Raw genomic sequence first — 19,364 nt, 5'->3', positions numbered from 1 at the left:
AATTTTTTTATTAACAATGTTAGAATACTATGCATCGATACATGAAAGATTCATTGCTATTTTGGAAGATGACATGTGATGAAATTTAGAACTTCAATTGGAGTTCAATGTCCAACTAAAACAAATGAACTGTAGTGACTTAATTAAGATTTCGCCGAAAGTTCAATAAATGTACCCTATATTTTTCAAGAGTAATGCATAACCCCATTGGGATTGCAATCCCAATCCACGAGACACTAAATAATAGATTAAATAAAATGTGAGGCTAAATAGCATTACTCATTTTTTAATTCTTAATTGTGTTCCCAAGAATTATTTCATAGTACTCTAGACACATATTTGCACTCTCATGACATCACTGTGAAGGCAAATATTCTTAAATAGAATAAAATCAGACATTGGTCGGTTTTCACAAGTAGTGCATAAGGCACTCACATATGAGTGTGGATCCCACGTCAACCCCATATAATTAAAAATTGCACAAAAAATGTTGAACCCCTCTAATATGAGAGACCTGTAGAGCCTTTGTAAAAATTATTTCAGGCGGTATAGTGCTGCCCTCTTAAATATCACAAAATAATATCAAGTCTTCATTTAGCCAACATCAACTGTATATAACCAGTAGCAATGTCGAGTTTTCTATACACTAGATTCTAGGGACCTCTGCCGACCATAAAAAAAAAACAACATTTTAAGACTGTCCAAATACAGGGGCTACAGGGGGTAATGAGATGCAATGAATGATTTCACTTGTCAGAGAGCGTCAACATCTAGAAAGGTTGGTACTTCACATTCCAATCCCCTATATTGAATGCTGAAGAGAGAGACTCAAGGAAAAATTGGAGCCAAAAATGAAAAAATTAATTGAAGATATACCCTATCTTCTTGTCCTAGCATCCTTACTGTCCATCCTGAAGAGTTCCAACGCAACTGATACCATCAGTACAACTCAGATCCTCAGAGATGGCGATACCTTGGTTTCATCAGGGGGATTCTTCGAACTGGGATTTTTTAGCCCAGGTGACTCCAAGAATCGGTATGTGGGAATATGGTACAAGAATATACCAGGTAAAACTGTTGTTTGGGTCGCCAACAAAGAAATACCCGTGACGAGTATATCAGGCACCTTGAAGATCATAGAGCCAGGCATCTTGGTTCTTCTGAATGACACTAATAACATCATATGGTCTTCGAGAATGACAAGAGTTGCTCAAACTCCAATTGTGCAGTTGTTGGACTCTGGAAATCTTGTCCTAAGAGAAGTAAATGACAATGATCAAGAGAATTTTCTTTGGCAGAGTTTCGATTATTTGAGCAATACATTTCTACCAAACATGAATTGTGGCTGGAACTATGCAACGGGTATAGAAAGCTACCTGTCATCATGGAAGAGCGGTGAGGACCCAGCTCCCGGAAACTTCACACTTCACTTGGATCCAACTGGATATCCACAAATATTCATAAAAAGAGGTAATACTACTACATGTAGAATAGGAAATTGGAACGGTGTACGCTTTAGTGGAGCAACAGGTGTGAGAGGTAAAAGATCCTTGTATGGATTGATAATAATGAACAAGAACAAGACATACTACAGGGAAGATGTCCTTGACCGATTAGTTATTTCGAGAATTACATTGAGTCAGAATGGTGTCATGCAACGCTGGAGATGGGTTGTTGGAACCAGGGAATGGGTCAATTTCCAGATTTTACCAGTGGATATTTGTGATACTTACAAATTTTGTGGTGCTTATAGTAGTTGCAATGTAACAAAATCTCCAGCATGTGCATGTCTCAGTAGTTTTGTGCCAAAAGATCCAAAAGGTTGGATTGTCGAAAATTGGTCAAATGGGTGCATTCGTAGGACCCCCTTGAATTGCAAGAGTGATGTATTTTTGAAGTATTCTGGAATTAAATTGCCAGACTCGAGATATTCCGGGTTTAACAAGAGCATGATGCTCAAAGAATGCGAGGTGGTGTGTTTAAAGAATTGCTCTTGTATGGCATACACACAATAAGATATTAGCACAGAGAGAGGTGGGTGCTTGTTTTGGTATGGAGACTTGATTGACATGAGAGATCTACCTGTTGATGGACAAGATATTTATATTAGAATGGCTCCTTCCGAGTTGGGTAAGAATATCAGCAAACTTGCTGTAGATTCGAAAGGAAAGAGAAGAAAAATATTGATATCGAGTTTGACATCATTGATAGGAGTTGTTCTGCTAGGCCTGAGCTTGATGCTATACTTTTGGAAGAGGGAGAAGAATGATCCAAATGGGAAAACAGAAGGTAAGCAACATCTGCCATTTCATGCCATACGTATAAATAAGCATGCAAAGTGCAAACACTCAACTACTCTCAGTTGAATTATATCCTTATATTACTCACGATTCAGGAAGTAGTAGCAAAGACATTGAGCTGCCATTGTTAGACTTATCTACAATTTCAAAGGCCACCAACAACTTTTCAATCAACAACAAGCTTGGACAAGGTGGATATGGACTTGTTTATAAGGTAAAATGTGCAAATTCTATACATGGACTGTTGAGAAAATAAGAGCAGAAGATGAACAAATGCTAAAAGTCATGAAATCCTAGATACCTTCAAATACTTGAATCACGTATAAAATCCACTTGTTTTTCAACTACTGATCATTTTTTATTTTTAGGAAATTATTCATACGTTTTACTCTATGAGAAATGCAGATGGTCTCCTCAGAATAAGTTCACAGATATCAATGTTAGCCTAGTAGATTTTATCAGAGTAAAACATGAATTTCAGAGACATGTTAAACTAGAGTAAAAGATGAAAGCAGTAGCCTAAAATCCTGTACTACGTCAATTTTCATTAAAGTGAATACCTTTCCAAATGCAAAAGTTATGGTCTTAGGGAACACTGGAAGATGGACAAGACATTGCTGTGAAAAGGTTGTCAGAAACTTCCATGCAAGGACTTGATGAATTCCAGAATGAAGTGATGTGTATTGCCAAACTTCAGCATCGAAATCTTTTTTTTTTTTTTTGATAACCCAGGTGCCCCAGCTTAGCCGGACTAAATCCTGGACCTCTAGCCCCCGGCCCCTCAGTGACTAGTGGAGGTAAATCGCAGGTTGTGCCCTTATTGGTTCCCAGGTTCCCACATGGCTTTTACTCCTTCCCCAAAGGGACCCTCCTCCATGGTTATTACATCACCAAGCTGCTCCAACCCTTCCTCTGGTTATTACATCACTTGGCTGCTCCAACCAGGAACCGAACTCCCCACACTTGGTTCCAGAGCCCCCCAATGTGATTGTTCTGCCAACTTGGATGTGCCCTGGGGGGCTTCAGCATCGAAATCTTGTGAAGCTTCTTGGATGCTGCATTCAAGGAGAGGAAAAGATGTTGGTTTACGAATACATGCCAAACAAAAGCCTGGACTTTATTCTACTTGGTGAGGATTTCGGACAGTAATACAATTACCTTTACATCCATATTCTAATATAAGTATATACCATAATAAAGGTTTAGCCAGTAGCTAGAATATGTAGGGATCTGAAGATCAATGCTAGCAGGTAGTTAAATTCTCTGATTTAATTGTATAAATACAGAAAATTTTACTCATAGTGACCAGCATAGCTTCAGAATACAGTTGTTTAAAAGATCGAACACTGTGATAATAATTAGATTTTTTTCCCCCTTTTTTCACCAGATAAAACAAAAAGTAGGTTACTAGATTGGCCTAAGCGCTTCCATATCATCAATGGTGTAGCTAGGGGGCTAATGTATCTCCATCAAGATTCTCGGATGAGAATTATCCATAGAGACCTCAAAGCAAGCAACATATTACTAGATACTGACATGAATCCAAGGATATCGGATTTTGGCCTGGCTAGAAGCTTTGGAGGGAATGAGATTGAAGCTAAGACTGGCCGAGTTGTGGGAACACAGTAAGAATCCATCTCTATGTGACAATATATCTAATGCATTTTCATTACTTATAGCATTATTTCTTGCTATCGATTTTTTCATGCAGGGGATACATGTCACCAGAATATGTGATCGACGGCTTGTTCTCTTTAAAATCAGATGTATTTAGTTTCGGGGTCTTAGTGCTAGAAATTGTGAGTGGAACAAAAAATTGGCGATTTACTCAAAGTGATCACCACCTCAACCTTCTTGGACATGTAAGTGTTTGTCTTACACGTAAGAATGTATGGTTGTCTAAGGAGGGGGGGGGGAGGACAGCACATAAAATTACTGTCATTAATATTTTGATAAATAAATCCAATTTATGCAGGCATGGATACTTTACAAAGAAGGAAGGTCATAGGAACTAGTCGACACTTGTCCAGATGATTCGCAATACGTGAACGAAGTGCTAAGATCAATTCATGTGGGCTTGCTATGCGTGCAAAAATATCCAGGAGATAGGCCAAACATGTCTTTAGTTGTTTTTATGTTGGGAAATGAAGGTGTGTTGCCTGAAGCTAAACAGCCTGGTTTTTTCACAGAAAGAGATGTATTTCCTGCAGAAAGTTCAACTAGCACAAGTGCAGCCAACTTATCATGCAAAATGACCATTACTCTACCAGAAGGCAGATAGGAATAGTGTTGCATACTTATATTACATTATTTATCCAATCCACGTTTCTTGCATTTCACATGTTTTTCTTCTTAGTACATTTTTCCTGCCTTTGCAAAGGTTCTGCGTATCATATCAGTATGTGTTTATTTCATTGTTGTGGGATCAGTTTTGTAGTGTCAATGTTTCCAAATTGACAATAAGACTGTACAAGATGACAGTTCCCATTTGAATCAACTGATATATTTAGATTTGGCTACACCAATGTCCTTGCGATATGTATACACATACTCTCCTCATTGTTTGTAGACTCTCTACCCAGGGTGAAATAGGACAAGTCAGAATTTTTATACTATAAACGATATGGGATTTTATCCCTAACATTCCTATGCAAGATGGTTGCTAGCTTGAACAATACCAATCTTTGGAGTCCATTTGAATTTTACAGAGGTCGACTTGCTTATTTGAGCTTAATGAACTCTAATATTATATTAGAACTTGAAGTTCCATTTAGATAAATCTAAGTAGCTTATGTTTTTATACTTAACTGACGTCTTACTTTAACATAATAATTATTTACTCAAACATATAGATAGCATTGCTTGATGTCTGAAAATGTAATTAGTTGCTAGATCTGTTCGACTCTGTTTCATAAAAAAATAACAGAATTACACAAGACATTGTGAAGCTGTTTAAGTAGTTTTTGTAAATGCAAATTTAAATAATGACATCAGCAAGACGAATATATATATATATATATATTAAAATTAAACAGAAAAGATACATAAAAATTGAAAATCGCATTAGAGATTATTTACCTTATTCTGAGTGGAGAGGACAGAATTATTCCGGGAAATTCGCAGGGACTTAATTATCCTTATCATCAGAAGAATTTTAAATATCTATCGAATTTAATATAGGCGAGTATGCGTGGTTGGGGAGGCATGCCCACCTGCAAATCCAGGCGAGAACAACGTTTCTGGTTTAAATTTGGTTGTTTCTACATAAGCAAAATAAAATCAAATCAAAGTTCTTAATTTAAAAAAATTGCAACTGGGCCCATATCTTTGCAAAGAGTGTAAATGGGTTCCAAACATTTTATTTTTTGCAATACCATCCCGAAATTTGGGAAAATGTGCAACACGATGATGTTGGGCAAGGCTTGTGGACCAATCCTTAATCAATTGGGACAATAGTAACTGTTTTGATAATGAGTTATGATTGAGCTTAAGTTCACATTCGGTAAGCATCAACGTAATTAGGACCATCATACTAGGTTCACATTTGTAAGAAATTTGTTGGTAGCTAGTTTGAAGATTGCTTTCTACCTACTAATACAATGAATGAAATTTAGTATTCTCTCGTCCCAGGGGGATAGACTTGCTTTCTCTTTTCATTCGTCCCAACGTATATTCAACTTTTCTTGTTGAGACTAATTTATAGTTGATTTCTTAATTTTCTAATATGCTGTTATTTAACATGCCTTGCTATTAATAAATAAATATAATTTCAAATAAAATGCAAAGAATATATATATATATGTGTGTGTGTGTGTGTGTGTGTGTGTGTGTGTGTAATTTAAGGGCATTATTTGGGGGATTTTTCTAAATGGCCTATCACTATTCATTCTTACCAAAATGTCTATAATACCCTTAATGAAATGGCTTTCCATATTTTGTACAAAATATCCTAATTTATTGGAATAGTTCCAAAATTTTTCTATTTCTCTCATTTCGAATTTTAATATATAGTTCCATCCTTTGATCTAATAAATTAGCATAATTTGTAATATAATTGTCATATAATTCTTTAAGATTATCATATTTCTTTGATGATATATCCATAGTCTCTAGTTGAGAAAAAATATTTTTTATTTTTTCTAATAGTCTTTCTAACAGATTATCTAATCCTTTAATTGTATAGCCTGGCATCATTTAGATAATTCCTTACAAGCTTTATGAATAATAATAACATGATAGATAAGTTTTTTTAAAACATGAAAAGTAATAATCCCGACGATTCTTTCAAGATATTAGAAGAATTCTTTCTAAATTTAACAAAGACAATAATTTTACCTTATTTATGATCTTAAATCTGTATTTTTAGAACCGAGTGACCTTCGGGTTCTAAATCTGCAAACTGCTCCCTCAAACGGCCTTTTGCCTTAATGGGAATTCTGCTATTTCAACTTCTTGCCCTCACTGTATCTTTTCTTAGAACTAAGAATAAGGATTTTAAGTAAAGAAAATTCTCTCTTTGTTAAAGTAAGAAAGATATTATCTTCTTCAATCTGTCAAGAATCTATAGGATAGGAAGTTTAGAAACTCATATTTTTCTGATATCAAAAGATTGGGATTTTATTTCTATAATAATTTATACAAGATTTCTATTGTATACAAGGGGTTTCCAGAAAAATTGATTTTAAAGAAAGTTTAAGAAAAGAGAATGGTTTCTAACTCAAGATGATCAATTCTTTCCCCAAAGACCTCTATTTATACATGACTCAAACTTACTATTATTGGTCTATTACATCATTACATACATCAGAATTTGAAAAGGCTCACATGCCTCTCTATTCTTTTCCTCCTAGGGTCTACATTTTCACATGCATTTTTTGCTTTTTATCAAAGGGGCATCTTTTCCTCTATTATTACCTCTCCATCTTTGGCTCCATATGCAGTTGGCTAGATACTTTGGTAGTGGTCGATTCCCTTCCATTCATCTTTTGTCAATCTTTTTAATCTTGTCTGCATATGGGTCACTCCCTCAATCTGAATGATTCTTGGATTGTTGTAGGACTTCTATTAATTTGATGAGTATCAAATTTCTGGATATATTCTTTCAAAATAGTAGATTTTTCTTTTCCATTATTCGTAAGGAGTGTCCATCCTTCATGTTGACACAAGCATCTGAATTTTTTATCATATAAGTTCTTTGCAATGTTATAAAGAACTTTCATCCCCAAAACTTTTCGGGATTTTATCCATGATTTATTGATTTTAGGCAATGGCTTATTATTTCGGCCAACTTCAATCTGAAAATCTCGGCCAACATATCCAATTGTGATAATATGTGCAGCAGGATAGTATATCATTCCATCAACCTCGGGACTTATTGAATAAAATTTGATATAAATCGATCTCCCTTGAACAAATTTTGAAACTTCTACCCTGAATATATCATCAAAATTTTCAATTTCTTTTAAATCTTTTCCTGGATAGATCAAATCCAGAAATCCATAATCTGCCGCCATTTTGATCATGAAAGGGTCTGAATCTTTGGTAATTATTAATCTGGGATAAACATGATTTTCTGATGCAATAAAATATGATTCATTTTCTTGCAATGCATAAACAATTTTGGCAAATGATCTATATTCTTCTTCTTTTGATGATAAGGGGTATCATCATCTTCATTAGTTTTGATTCTGATAACTCTTGTATGCTCATCACCATTTTTTATAGTCACCTTTCGGGGACTTGCTATGTCTCGTTTGATATTGCTGGGTCCACTGCTGCTTCCTGGCTGTGTACCTGTTTGTATTTTTGAGATTGTATCAATTGGTATTTCCTGTTTGGTATTTAATGACTCGAATTGCGAAATAATATCAACAATTCTGTCATTCAATTTTTGGTATATTTGGAATGAGAATTAGAGATTTCCACCAATAATTTGGCATTTTGTTGGATAGATTCTGCCATTTGCTCTAATTGCTCAATTCCAATTTTCATATCTTCTGATTCTTCCATGAGAAATCTCATTCGTTTGTTAACGTCTATTAATAAATTTTTGATATTATCCATCTCCAAATTCGATATTCCTGCTCAAAAAATCTGCAAGATAGTTATTTATTCCTTTAATATGAATAATATCAAAATTGTAGAATGATAAATATGCTTGCCATCTGTGTAACCTTCTATATTAAGGTTCCCTAGGTAACTTATTTCTAATAAATCCTGCAACTTGAGAATTATCAGCTTCAACAATAAATTTTTTAGATAAAAGGAATAATGAAATTTTTTTTATTCTTCTAAGAATTGCTAACAATTCTTTTTTATGAGTAGTATAATTTATTTCTGCTTGGTTAAAAGTTCCACTTGAATATCTGCATATTTCATTTAAATTTATTTTTAATATAGCTGCCCAATATTTATCTGAGGTATCATTATTAACAATTAGATTATCTTTTTCATCTGGTAACCTTAATTTTGTAAATTTTTATATTCTTCTTTTAATGATTTAACAATCTCAGGATGTTCTTTGTTCCAACCTTTAGTATTTGTTTTCCTAAGTAGAATTTGTATCTTATGTCTCTTTTTTTAGAAATTTTTAATAAATCCTTCGGCATAGTTTAAACATCCTAAAATTTTTTGTATTTGTTCTTTGAATTTTAATTCATTTAGAAAGTTTTCTATCTTTTTAGATATATGAGTGTATAATTTTATTCATTTTCTATCTATTGATAATTCCAGAAAATCTATTTCTTGTTTCTCGATTATAGATTTCTTTTTAGAAAGTACAAGTCCTTCCTTTTTGCATTCATTTATGAATTGTAATAAATGATTCCTATTATTAGAGCATATTAGTATATCATTTATATAAACAATAAGAAAATCACTAAACTTTTTGAATATATTATCCATTTTCCTTTGAAATATTTGTGGTGCATTTTTTAAACCAAATGGCATAACTAACCATTCATATTTTCCTTGAGGTGTACTAAAAGTTGTATATTGTATACTATCTTCTTCCATTTTTATTTGCCAAAATCCTGATTTACAATCAAATTTAGAATAATATTATTTTCCTTTTGCAAGATTTATTAGGACTTCTTTATTTGGTAAAAAGTAACCAACAAATTTAGTATATTTATTTAATTCCTTATAGTTTATTACCATTCTAGCTTTTCCTCTAATCTGCTCAGAATGTTTCATAACCATAAAAGTTGGACTACTATGAGATCCATTACTGGGTCTAATTAACTTTTGTTCTAATAGTTCTTTTATTTGAATTTTAAATTCTTGCATATCCTGTAAGGTATACATCATTGGTCTAACTCTTAATATAACATTTTCTGTTAGTTCTATTTTAGCTTTAGGATGATATGGTTTCCAAAATAATAATGGGTTTTCTCTATAAATTTTTTCTAATTGTTCTATGATTTTTTCCATACTTATCTCTATTTCTGTTTTTAGGATCTTTTTATATGATAGTTTTTTATTTTTTAGTTCATCCTATACTATTGGTCGTTTTTCTCATTTATCACCACGCTGGGCTGACTGAACTCTGTAGGGTCTAAATTCTCTTGGTATTTTTAATAGATGTGCACAAGGCGTTTGTAACATTATCATGTAATTATTTTGTTTATAGTATTGAAATTGCTAGATAAAGTTATTTCCTAATAATATATCACATTCTAGGTTATTATAATTGTATACTTTATTTATTATAACTTGTTTACTACCAAGTATTATATTAACTTTTTCAACATTATCAATTATTTGAGTACTTTCTCCAGTGACTCCTGTTATTTTTATTTTACTATTTTTATTCCATGATTTTATTAAGAAATTTTTAAAAATTGTTATATCACTTCTTGTATCAATTAAGGCACAAGTTGTTATGTTTGTTTCTACTATAGTAACTTGTATATATACAGCCAATGAAAAACTTATTTGATTATTCATCCACTTCCTATTTTACATAATGTAGTTTGTCCTTTATGAGTTATATATAATCCTTCTCTTTTTATACTATAATCTTCTAATCCATTTAAAAAACTCATTCCTAATAATATATGAGGTTCAATATCCATACTTTCATCCAAATAACATGGTACTAAAAGATCAATCCCACCTATTTTTATTGGTACATTTACCTTTAATTCTGTAATATATAGTTGTCCATCAAAATTCCTGTATTCATATGACTCTATCTTGTAATCCTTCATTTTTATTTGCAGTCATATGACATTCACCAGCTCTTGTATTCATCAATATATTTGGTCATTTTATATACCTTTTACCGTTGAAATATTTTCCTTCTATTTTCATATTTCCAATATTTCCATGAGATTTTATTTCTTTTATACCGCTAATTTCTCCCAAATATTCTTTTTTATTAGGTAGTCGAAGACTTTTTGATTTCTTTATCAACCTTCTATTGTGAAATGTTATTTTATAATCTTCTTCTTTTCTTAACTTTGTTATTTCAGGCTTATTTTTAGTTATATTAAATTTATATTCTTCTGGAATTAGATTTATTTGTTTGTTTGGTTCCACTATTCTACTAATATCCTTGCATTCCTTATGGATTTTTATGCATGGTTTATAGAAATAAATATTCCCATAATTAGAATTAGTAAATGTATATAATGCCCTATATTCCATAGTCATAATTTGATCTCCTGGTTCCATTATATCATTTCTATGTAATTTGAAATGTAATCCTAAAACTTTATTAAAGTTTTTATCTTTCAATGAGACACAATATTTTGGGTAACAAGTAAATATTAACTTTTGATATGCTAAATTTCCTTCTATAGTTCCTAAATGACCATCTTCAAGATTTATAATTCTTCCATCATGTAAGCTTACAGTTAATGGTGAATCTATTCCTTCCCTAAAGATTTAAACATTATTTGTATTCCTGCTAAATAAACATATTGGATCTTTTCACTATATTTTTTACTTATTTTTGATAATAATTCTGATACTGTACTTTTTGTTAAAAGGTTTATTTTATGTGTTCCTTGAGTTGTCTTGACATCTATAGTTTTTTCAATCTTATGGTATTCATTTATTGCTATTCTTTCTCTTCTCCATATTCTATCTAGAATTTTCCATTTTTTTATTTTCAAATCTAATGATAACTTTTGTATTTTCTTAAATTTATTATTATCAAAAGTTACTTTTAATCTATAACCTTCTATTCCCTTATATTCTTGGATTTCTATATTATTATTTTCTATTTCTTCAATTTCTCTATTCAAATTCTGATCCATTATCTTCTGAATCTGCTTCACTTATAAATATTTCCTGATTATTATAATGTTCAATATCAGATATTTCACTTTCTATTTCAAAATAATCTTTTTGTAATATTCTTACTTTTTTCTTTGTGCAATCAGGACTTATATGGCCTATTTCTTCACAATACCAACATTTACATTATTTTTTTATCTTTCTTATAAGGTTTATTTTTTTGTATATTATTTTTTCTTTTATAATATTTCCTTCTAGGTTTTATGTATTTTTTCTTAAAGTTTCTATATTTTTTAAACTTTCTGTTTTTATATTTTCTTTTATTTATTTTTTTCAGAATTACATCCCCATCTTATAGGTTTTTCCATATCTTCACAACATATTCTAGTTAATTTTTCTGATTTTTTCAATAATTGTCTTTGTTGACATATATATGCAACTCTTTCAAACAAAAATTTTATTCTTGATCCTAGTGTTCTAGGTATTCCTATATTTTCTTTAATATATTTTTCGAATTCTATTTTAAAATATATTCCCCATGATCCTGGTAATTTATTGTAATACATATTTTGATATACTTCTTGATTTTCATTACTATAAAATTGAGTATAATAGTAATCCTTGAATTCACATGTATATTCTTTAATTTTACACATATCACAAATTGTTAAATTAATTAACTTAACTCTTGCATTATCTTTTTCTCGTATTACTTCTTCTTCATAATATCTTAACCAATTTTCTCCTAGGAATTCATTTGCAATATATTCTACTAATCTTTCTATTCCTAGTTTATCTGACTTTATTATTTCTGTTTGTACATTTCTTTTTATTAATAATTTTGTATCACTACTAATTCCTTCCCATCAATTTCTAACATTTCTTTCAAAAGATGCAATTAAAAAATCTATTCTTTTTTCAGTATTTTCCCATGTATCACCTTTATTATATAAAAAGAATAATATCATTGAGTCTGCCCAAGTTATTAAGGCTTTCTTAATGTGCAATCTAAGTCTAATTTTGTTCCTCCATGGTTAACAGGTTTATCATAATAATTATTGAATTCAAATCTATTACTATATTTATTTCCTTTAGACGGTTGTTTATCTCTTATTTTATCATAAAATTGTCTATATGGTTTATTAGATATCGGAGCATAACTTTCATCTGAATCTATTGATTCTTGTTTAGAGGTTCCTACGGGATTAGGTCCTCCTCCAATATTCATTAAGATTTGATATTCATCATCTATACTTTCTGAGCTTAAATGATCAAAGTTATTTATAAGTAGATCTAATTCGTCATTCATTTTCTTTGTCTTGATTTTCTTTAATTTTTTGTTTACTTAATATTTTTTCTCTAGATTCCTCTTCTTCTAATATTTTAGGTAATATATTTTTTCTAAACTCATCATCCATGCTTCCTTTTTCCATTATTATATTTTCTCTTTCTATATGTTTTTTCCCTATTCTGGTTATTTTTTTTCTATAAATTTTTTATCTATTCTGTTATTCTCTTCTTCATTTTCTTTTAATTTTCTGACTTCAAGTTTCAATTTATTTATATAATTTCTTGCTTCTTTTATTCCATTCTTTATTTATTGTACATCATTTATTAATGTTCTTATTAAATGTTTTAATTCTTTTATGTGTTCACTGATTGACATTTTCTTTTATCAATTTTTTGATTGACAATAATAAAATGCTATATACTCAGCATTTTTACAATCTCTTATCATTTTATCATACTTTTGTTTTATAACTTCAATATTTGTTAGTTCTTTTAATTTTTCATAATACCTTACTTTTTCTTTATATCTTTCTTATTTTAATTTTAATATTTATTTTTCTCGAGTTTTAGTTATATCTGCAGGTATTAATAATTCATTTAAAATTTTATTAATTATTAATCTTATTCTTCTTAACTTTCTTTCTAAAATATTTTTAGTTTCTTCCGTTATATTTTTATGATGATTCAAATATTTTTCTATGGTATAATTCATTTTCAAATATTTCGATAATTATTTCATATGTATGTCTATCTTTGATAAATCCTACAATTAATTTATGTAATATTTGTTCCTTTATTTTTTAGGTAAATTCCTAGTTACATATAATGTTATTATTTTTAATTTATTAGGGATAGGGTTGAAAAATATATAACATCCCTTTTCTTCAATACATTGATAATAGTTATTTATTTTTATGATTTCCATAATAAAACTTTTTTTTTTCAGATTATTATGAAATCTATTTCACTCTGGATTTCTTCTAATATATGTATATATATATATAGATGCTTATATTCTTCAAATAATATCTTTTTAATTATTTTTTCTTTTAGTTCTAAAGGTAGATTTTCAATTACTCTGAAAATTTCTAATACTTTTTTTATGTCTTTACTATATGTTCCAACTATATTATCTTCTTCTATATAGCCTTCTATATTAGAACTATATTTTACCTGATATCTTAATCTATTTTTTATAAGTTTCAATAATTTCTAAAATCATAAACTTTTGAGTCTTTCTTTATCTTTTCAATGATTAATTTTATTTATTTTCAATATCTTTTAGGTAATTTATTTTTATATATTTTCTCATGATCTCTCTGGCTCTGATGCCAACAGGATGAATGCTACTATGAGCGAACAAAAATCTAATAATCAAAAATCTAATAATCTAATATTCTAAAAATTCTTTTTTTTTTGTTTTAGTTAATCTATTTGTTATTAAACGTATATAAAATCTTAAGGTAAGGTTAAAAACTAATTTTTTGTATGCTTATGGTAATCTATTTTTTTCTCATAAATTTTTAAGTAATTCTTCAAAATTTAGTAATGTCTGAGAATTTATAATATCAACATTTGTTATCATATTTATGTCTGTTCTAAAAGGTATATCATATTTTAAGATATTTTTTTTCCTTTTTTCTAATTTATCTATGATACCTTGTATATCTTTTATAATTATTGATCTTATAATTCTTTTAACAAAATTTTCTAATAAATTTTCTTTGAAACACTTTAATATTTCTTATGATGCATATAATTGTTCTTGATATCCTATCTTATCAATTTCTTTTTCAAACTTAATTTCTTTTTTATTTTTAACAACATTTTTTATATTATATGGTCCTCTCTTATATTTGGGTTTTTTCATTTTATAATTGTTCATTAATAATTCTTTCAAATTTTTAGAAAAATTGCTTGTTTTTTTGAAGGACTTAGATAGAAGATTTTTATTATGAAATAGGTTGTTTTTAATATTTGTTTAAGGGTATTTTAGGTAGTTCCAAATATTTGGAAAAGTCAAAATGGCCTCTCTTATTTGGGTTAATTTAATGTATTTCCCGCATTATTTCAAGCTAATATATTTTATCTAAAATAATGAAGTCAACGTCAACGTCAACATCAACATCAACGTCAATTGAACGGAAAGAGGCATAGTCAAGACTTGTCAGCCTTTAATATTTCTCTCGACGTGTCCCATTCATATCAATAAAAAAAATGGTCCTAAAAGGAACTAAACAGGTCCCAATTGCCATAATGATGATTGCTCAATCCTCATGTGCATTTGTCCAAGTCAATAAACTACGGCGTGTAACAAATCCAGTCCTCATATTTACTCAATATATGCATTCAAGATTCTGTTTCTTGCCTTAACCTGCTCATTCTACATAAACAAGAAAAACAAGAGAGGGAGAGAGACAAAATTAGAACCATGAAGTTTTCAAATAAAGTTTTTTCGTTACTTTTTGCCTTTACCTTTATTTTATCCATTCACGAGATTTCCAATGCAATCGATACTATAACTACTACACAGACCCTCAGAGATGGTAAGACCATTGTTTCATCAGACGGAACATTTGAATTGGGATTTTTTAGTCCTGGAAATTCCAAGAATCGATATGTGGGCATGTGGTACAAGAAGATAACAGATATGAAGGTGGTATGGGTTGCCAACAGAGAAGTTCCACTTACAAACACATCAGGAGTACTCCTGAAGGTTGTCGAGCCAGGACTTTTAGTTCTGCAAAACGACAGCAATGGTGTCGTCATATGGTCTTCTAACACATCACGACATGTGAAATCTCCGGTTGCAAAGTTGCTGGACTCGGGAAATCTTGTAGTGAAAGATACAAATGATGATGACCCGAAGAAATTCCTCTGGGAGAGTTTTAATTATCCAACTGATACAATGTTCTCAGGAATGAAGTTAGGTTGGAGCTTTAAAACTGATCATGAAGTGTATCTATCATCGTGGAAGAGCAAAGATGATTCGTCTACGGGTGTATTTACATGTCACTTTGATCCTACTGGTTATCCACAACAAGTTTTGAAAAAAGGTTTGATGGTGATTTATAAAACTGGACCTTGGAATGGAGTCCGCTATAGTGGGAGTCTAATCTTGAGGAAAGATCCTATATTCAAATACGGAGTAGTTCTAAATAAAAACGAGGCTTACTATTATTTTGATGTCCTCGACAGATCAATTGTTTCAACATATACTTTAATGGCAAATGGTGCTACAGAGACCATATGGGTTACTCCAACATATGTGTGGGTGACTAACAGTATAGCTGGAGCCGATATTTGTGATATTTATGGATTTTGTGGTGCATATGGTAGTTGCAATATTGCTAATTCTCCGGTTTGTGGATGTTTCGATAAATTCTTGCCTAAAGATCCAGATGGTTGGAACAGGAAAAATTGGTCGAATGGGTGCATTCGTAGAACTCCCTTGAATTGTTTAGATGGAGATGTATTTCTTAAGTATATTGGTATTAAGTTACCAGACACGCAATATTCCAGAATTAACGAGAGTATGACTCTCGAAGAATGCAAGGTAGTGTGCTTAAAGAATTGCACTTGTATGGCTTATACTAACTTAGATATAACCAGAGGGGGAAGTGGATGCCTACTTTGGTTCAAAGAACTAATTAACATCAAAATCCTAAGTGAAGCTGGACAAGATATCTACATTAGAATGTCTTCTTTTGAATTAGATAAGAATATTAACGAACTTGCTGTACATTCGGAAGGGAAGAGAAGAAAAATATTGATAACGAGTTTGACATCATTGATGGGAGTTGTTCTGCTAGGCCTGAGTCTGATGCTATACTTCTGGAAGAGGAAGAAGAATGTTCCAAAAGGAAGAAAAGGAGGTAAGCAACCTCTGCTATTTCATGATGAAGGAAATTAACGAAAATAGCACCTACAACATAATGTAACATCATTTACATGCATAAATACCTGTAAATAAGCATGTAAAGTGCAAACACATCCCAACAGGGCAATAGTTTCTCTTTTCAACTACTCTTAGCTATCATATCCTCATATTACTCATGTTTCAGGAAGTATTATCAAAGACTTTGAGCTGCCATTGTTCGATTTGCCTACAATTTCAAAGGCCACCAATAACTTTTCAATCAACAACAAGCTTGGACAAGGTGGATATGGGCTTGTTTATAAGGTAAAAGTGTGTACAATATACACATGGACTGTAGCTTGAGAAAATTAGAGCAGAAGATGAACAAATGTCAAAAGTTATAAAATCCTGGTAACATTAAATACTTGCATCACTTATAAAATCCTCACGTTTTTCAACAATTGATCATTTTTTCTGAAATTATCCATATGTCGAACACTATGAGAAATGCAGGCCTGGAAAAAAGTTTTGTCAAAATTCTTCTGAGACATTTTGAAAAGATAATAAACATTTTCCTTCAGTATAATCTCCAAATTTTTGCCTCTCTTGCTATACGAGATGGTCTCCTCAAATTCAATTCACACGATATCAATGTTAGCCTAGTAGAAGATTAATTTCAGCTTTGTACGTACATCCGTACAATGTTAAAATATTGCTTCTCTTATATAGCTAAGACATGTTAAACAAGAGTAAAAGATGAATTCAGGAGAATAAAATCTAATGCTATTAAAGTTTCATTAAAGTGAATACCTTTTCAAATGTTCAAGTTATGGTCTTAGGGAACACTGGAAGATGGAGAAGACATTGCTGTGAAAAGGTTGTCAGAAACTTCCATGCAAGGACTTGATGAATTCATGAATGAAGTGATGTGTATTGCCAAACTTCAGCATCGAAATCTTGTGAAACTTCTTGGATGCTGCATTCAAGGAGAGGAAAAGATGTTGGTTTATGAATACATGCCAAATAAAAGCCTGGACTTCATTCTATTTGGTGAGGATATCTGACAGTAGTAGAGTTACCTTTACATTTATATTCTATTACCGGTATAGAATGCCATAATAAAGGCTTAATCAGTAGCTCGAATATGTAGAGATCTGAAAATCAATGCTAGTAGGCGTTAACATCTCAAATTTAATTGCATAAATACAGAAAAAATTTACTCCTTTTGACCGACATAGCTTCAGAGTACAGTTTTTTAAGAGATCAAACACTATGGTATTAATCATAATATTTTATTGCCAGATCAAGCAAAAAGTAGGTTGCTAGATTGGCCCAAGCGCTTCCATATCATCAATGGTGTTGCAAGGGGGCTATTGTATCTTCATCAAGATTCTCGGATGAGAATTATTCATAGAGATCTCAAAGCAAGTAACATATTGCTAGATGCTGACATGAATCCAAGGATATCAGATTTTGGTCTGGCTAAAAGTTTTGGAGGGAATGAGGCTAAAGCTAAGACTAGCCGGGTTGTGGGAACACAGTAAGAATCAATCTCTATGCAACAATATATCTAATGCATTTAAATTACTTATAGCATTATTTCTTGTTAACACTTTCATGCAGTGGATACATGTCGCCGGAGTATGTAGTGGATGGCCTATTCTCCTTAAAATCAGATGTATTTAGTTTTGGTGTCTTAGTGCTAGAAATTGTGAGTGGGAGAAAAAACTGGGGATTTTCTCATAGTGATCACCGTTTCAACCTTCTTGGACATGTAAGTGTTTTTGTCTTACACTTATTAATGTGAAGTTTTATGACAAAAATAATGTACAACACATGACATTAGTATCATTAAAATTTTTAAAAATCAAGGTCCTCTTAGCCTAATGCAATTTATACAGGCATGGATACTTTACAAAGAAGGTAGGTCACAGGAAGTTGTTGGCACTTGTTCAGATGATTCGGAATACTTCAATGAAGTCTTAAGATCAATTCATGTGGGTCTTCTATGTGTGCAAAAATGTCCAGGAGACAGGCCAAGGATGTCTACAGTTGTTTTTATGTTGGAGAATGATGGTGCATTGCCTGAAGCTAAACAACCTGGTTTTTTCACAGAAAGAGAAGTATTTCCTGCTGAGAGTTCAACTAGCACAAATGCTGCCATCTCATCCTGCAAAATGAGCATTACTCTGCCAGAAGGTAGATAGGAATAGTTTGTATACTTATATTACATTATTTATCCAATGCTCATTTCTTCGCCTAGGAAAGGTTCTGTTTCTTATATCAGTATGCGATGATTTCATTATGGTGAGATCATTTTTAAAGTGTCAATGTTTTCAAGTATAACATAAGAGTTGATGACAGTTATTATATGACAACTGATATAATTCAAATTAGGCTATAATAATGTATTTGCATCGCAATTTATATCCAATTTTTATGTATTATACTCGTTTGTAGACTCTTTACTCAGGGAGCACTGGGACTGGTTTAGTACTAAGACTTGGAGTTCCATCCAAATATATTGCCATTGGTTAATGTTTTTATACTTAAGTGACTTAATGTTTTACTTTAACAGAGTAATCATCATCACGAACAGTTACAGAGCATTGCTTGATGTCCAAAAATATAATTAATTTGCTTGCTCTGTTCAACTCTGTTTCATCCCAGAC

At 31.1% G+C, this 19,364-nt stretch overlaps 1 protein-coding gene and 1 pseudogene across 2 annotated transcripts; both read left to right on the top strand.

Annotated features, from left to right (window-relative positions):
* The first annotated feature begins 574 nt into the window (after nt 1–574).
* LOC111395721 lies at nt 575–4,821 on the top strand (annotated as a pseudogene).
* Nucleotides 4,822–15,221: 10,400 nt separating this feature from the next.
* LOC111395719 (G-type lectin S-receptor-like serine/threonine-protein kinase At4g27290) lies at nt 15,222–19,143 on the top strand. 2 transcript variants are annotated; one of them, XM_023021851.1, is made up of 7 exons: nt 15,222–16,708; nt 16,898–17,016; nt 17,532–17,742; nt 17,995–18,232; nt 18,316–18,466; nt 18,594–18,615; nt 18,721–19,143. In XM_023021851.1, exons 1-7 carry the CDS (start codon nt 15,265–15,267, stop codon nt 18,897–18,899), a joined length of 2,364 nt encoding a protein of 787 aa, XP_022877619.1. In that variant the 5' UTR covers nt 15,222–15,264; the 3' UTR covers nt 18,900–19,143. The 2 variants fall into 2 exon arrangements, with proteins under 2 accessions (XP_022877619.1, XP_022877618.1); XM_023021850.1 differs by having other exon boundaries at nt 18,594–19,135.
* The last annotated feature ends 221 nt before the right edge of the window (nt 19,144–19,364 follow it).

This window comes from Olea europaea, chromosome 6 (assembly GCF_002742605.1).
Source record: "Olea europaea var. sylvestris chromosome 6, O_europaea_v1, whole genome shotgun sequence".
NCBI lineage: Eukaryota > Viridiplantae > Streptophyta > Magnoliopsida > Lamiales > Oleaceae > Olea > Olea europaea.
Note: the sequence above shows the minus strand (reverse complement) of the source record. Positions and strands in the feature narration are given on the sequence as shown.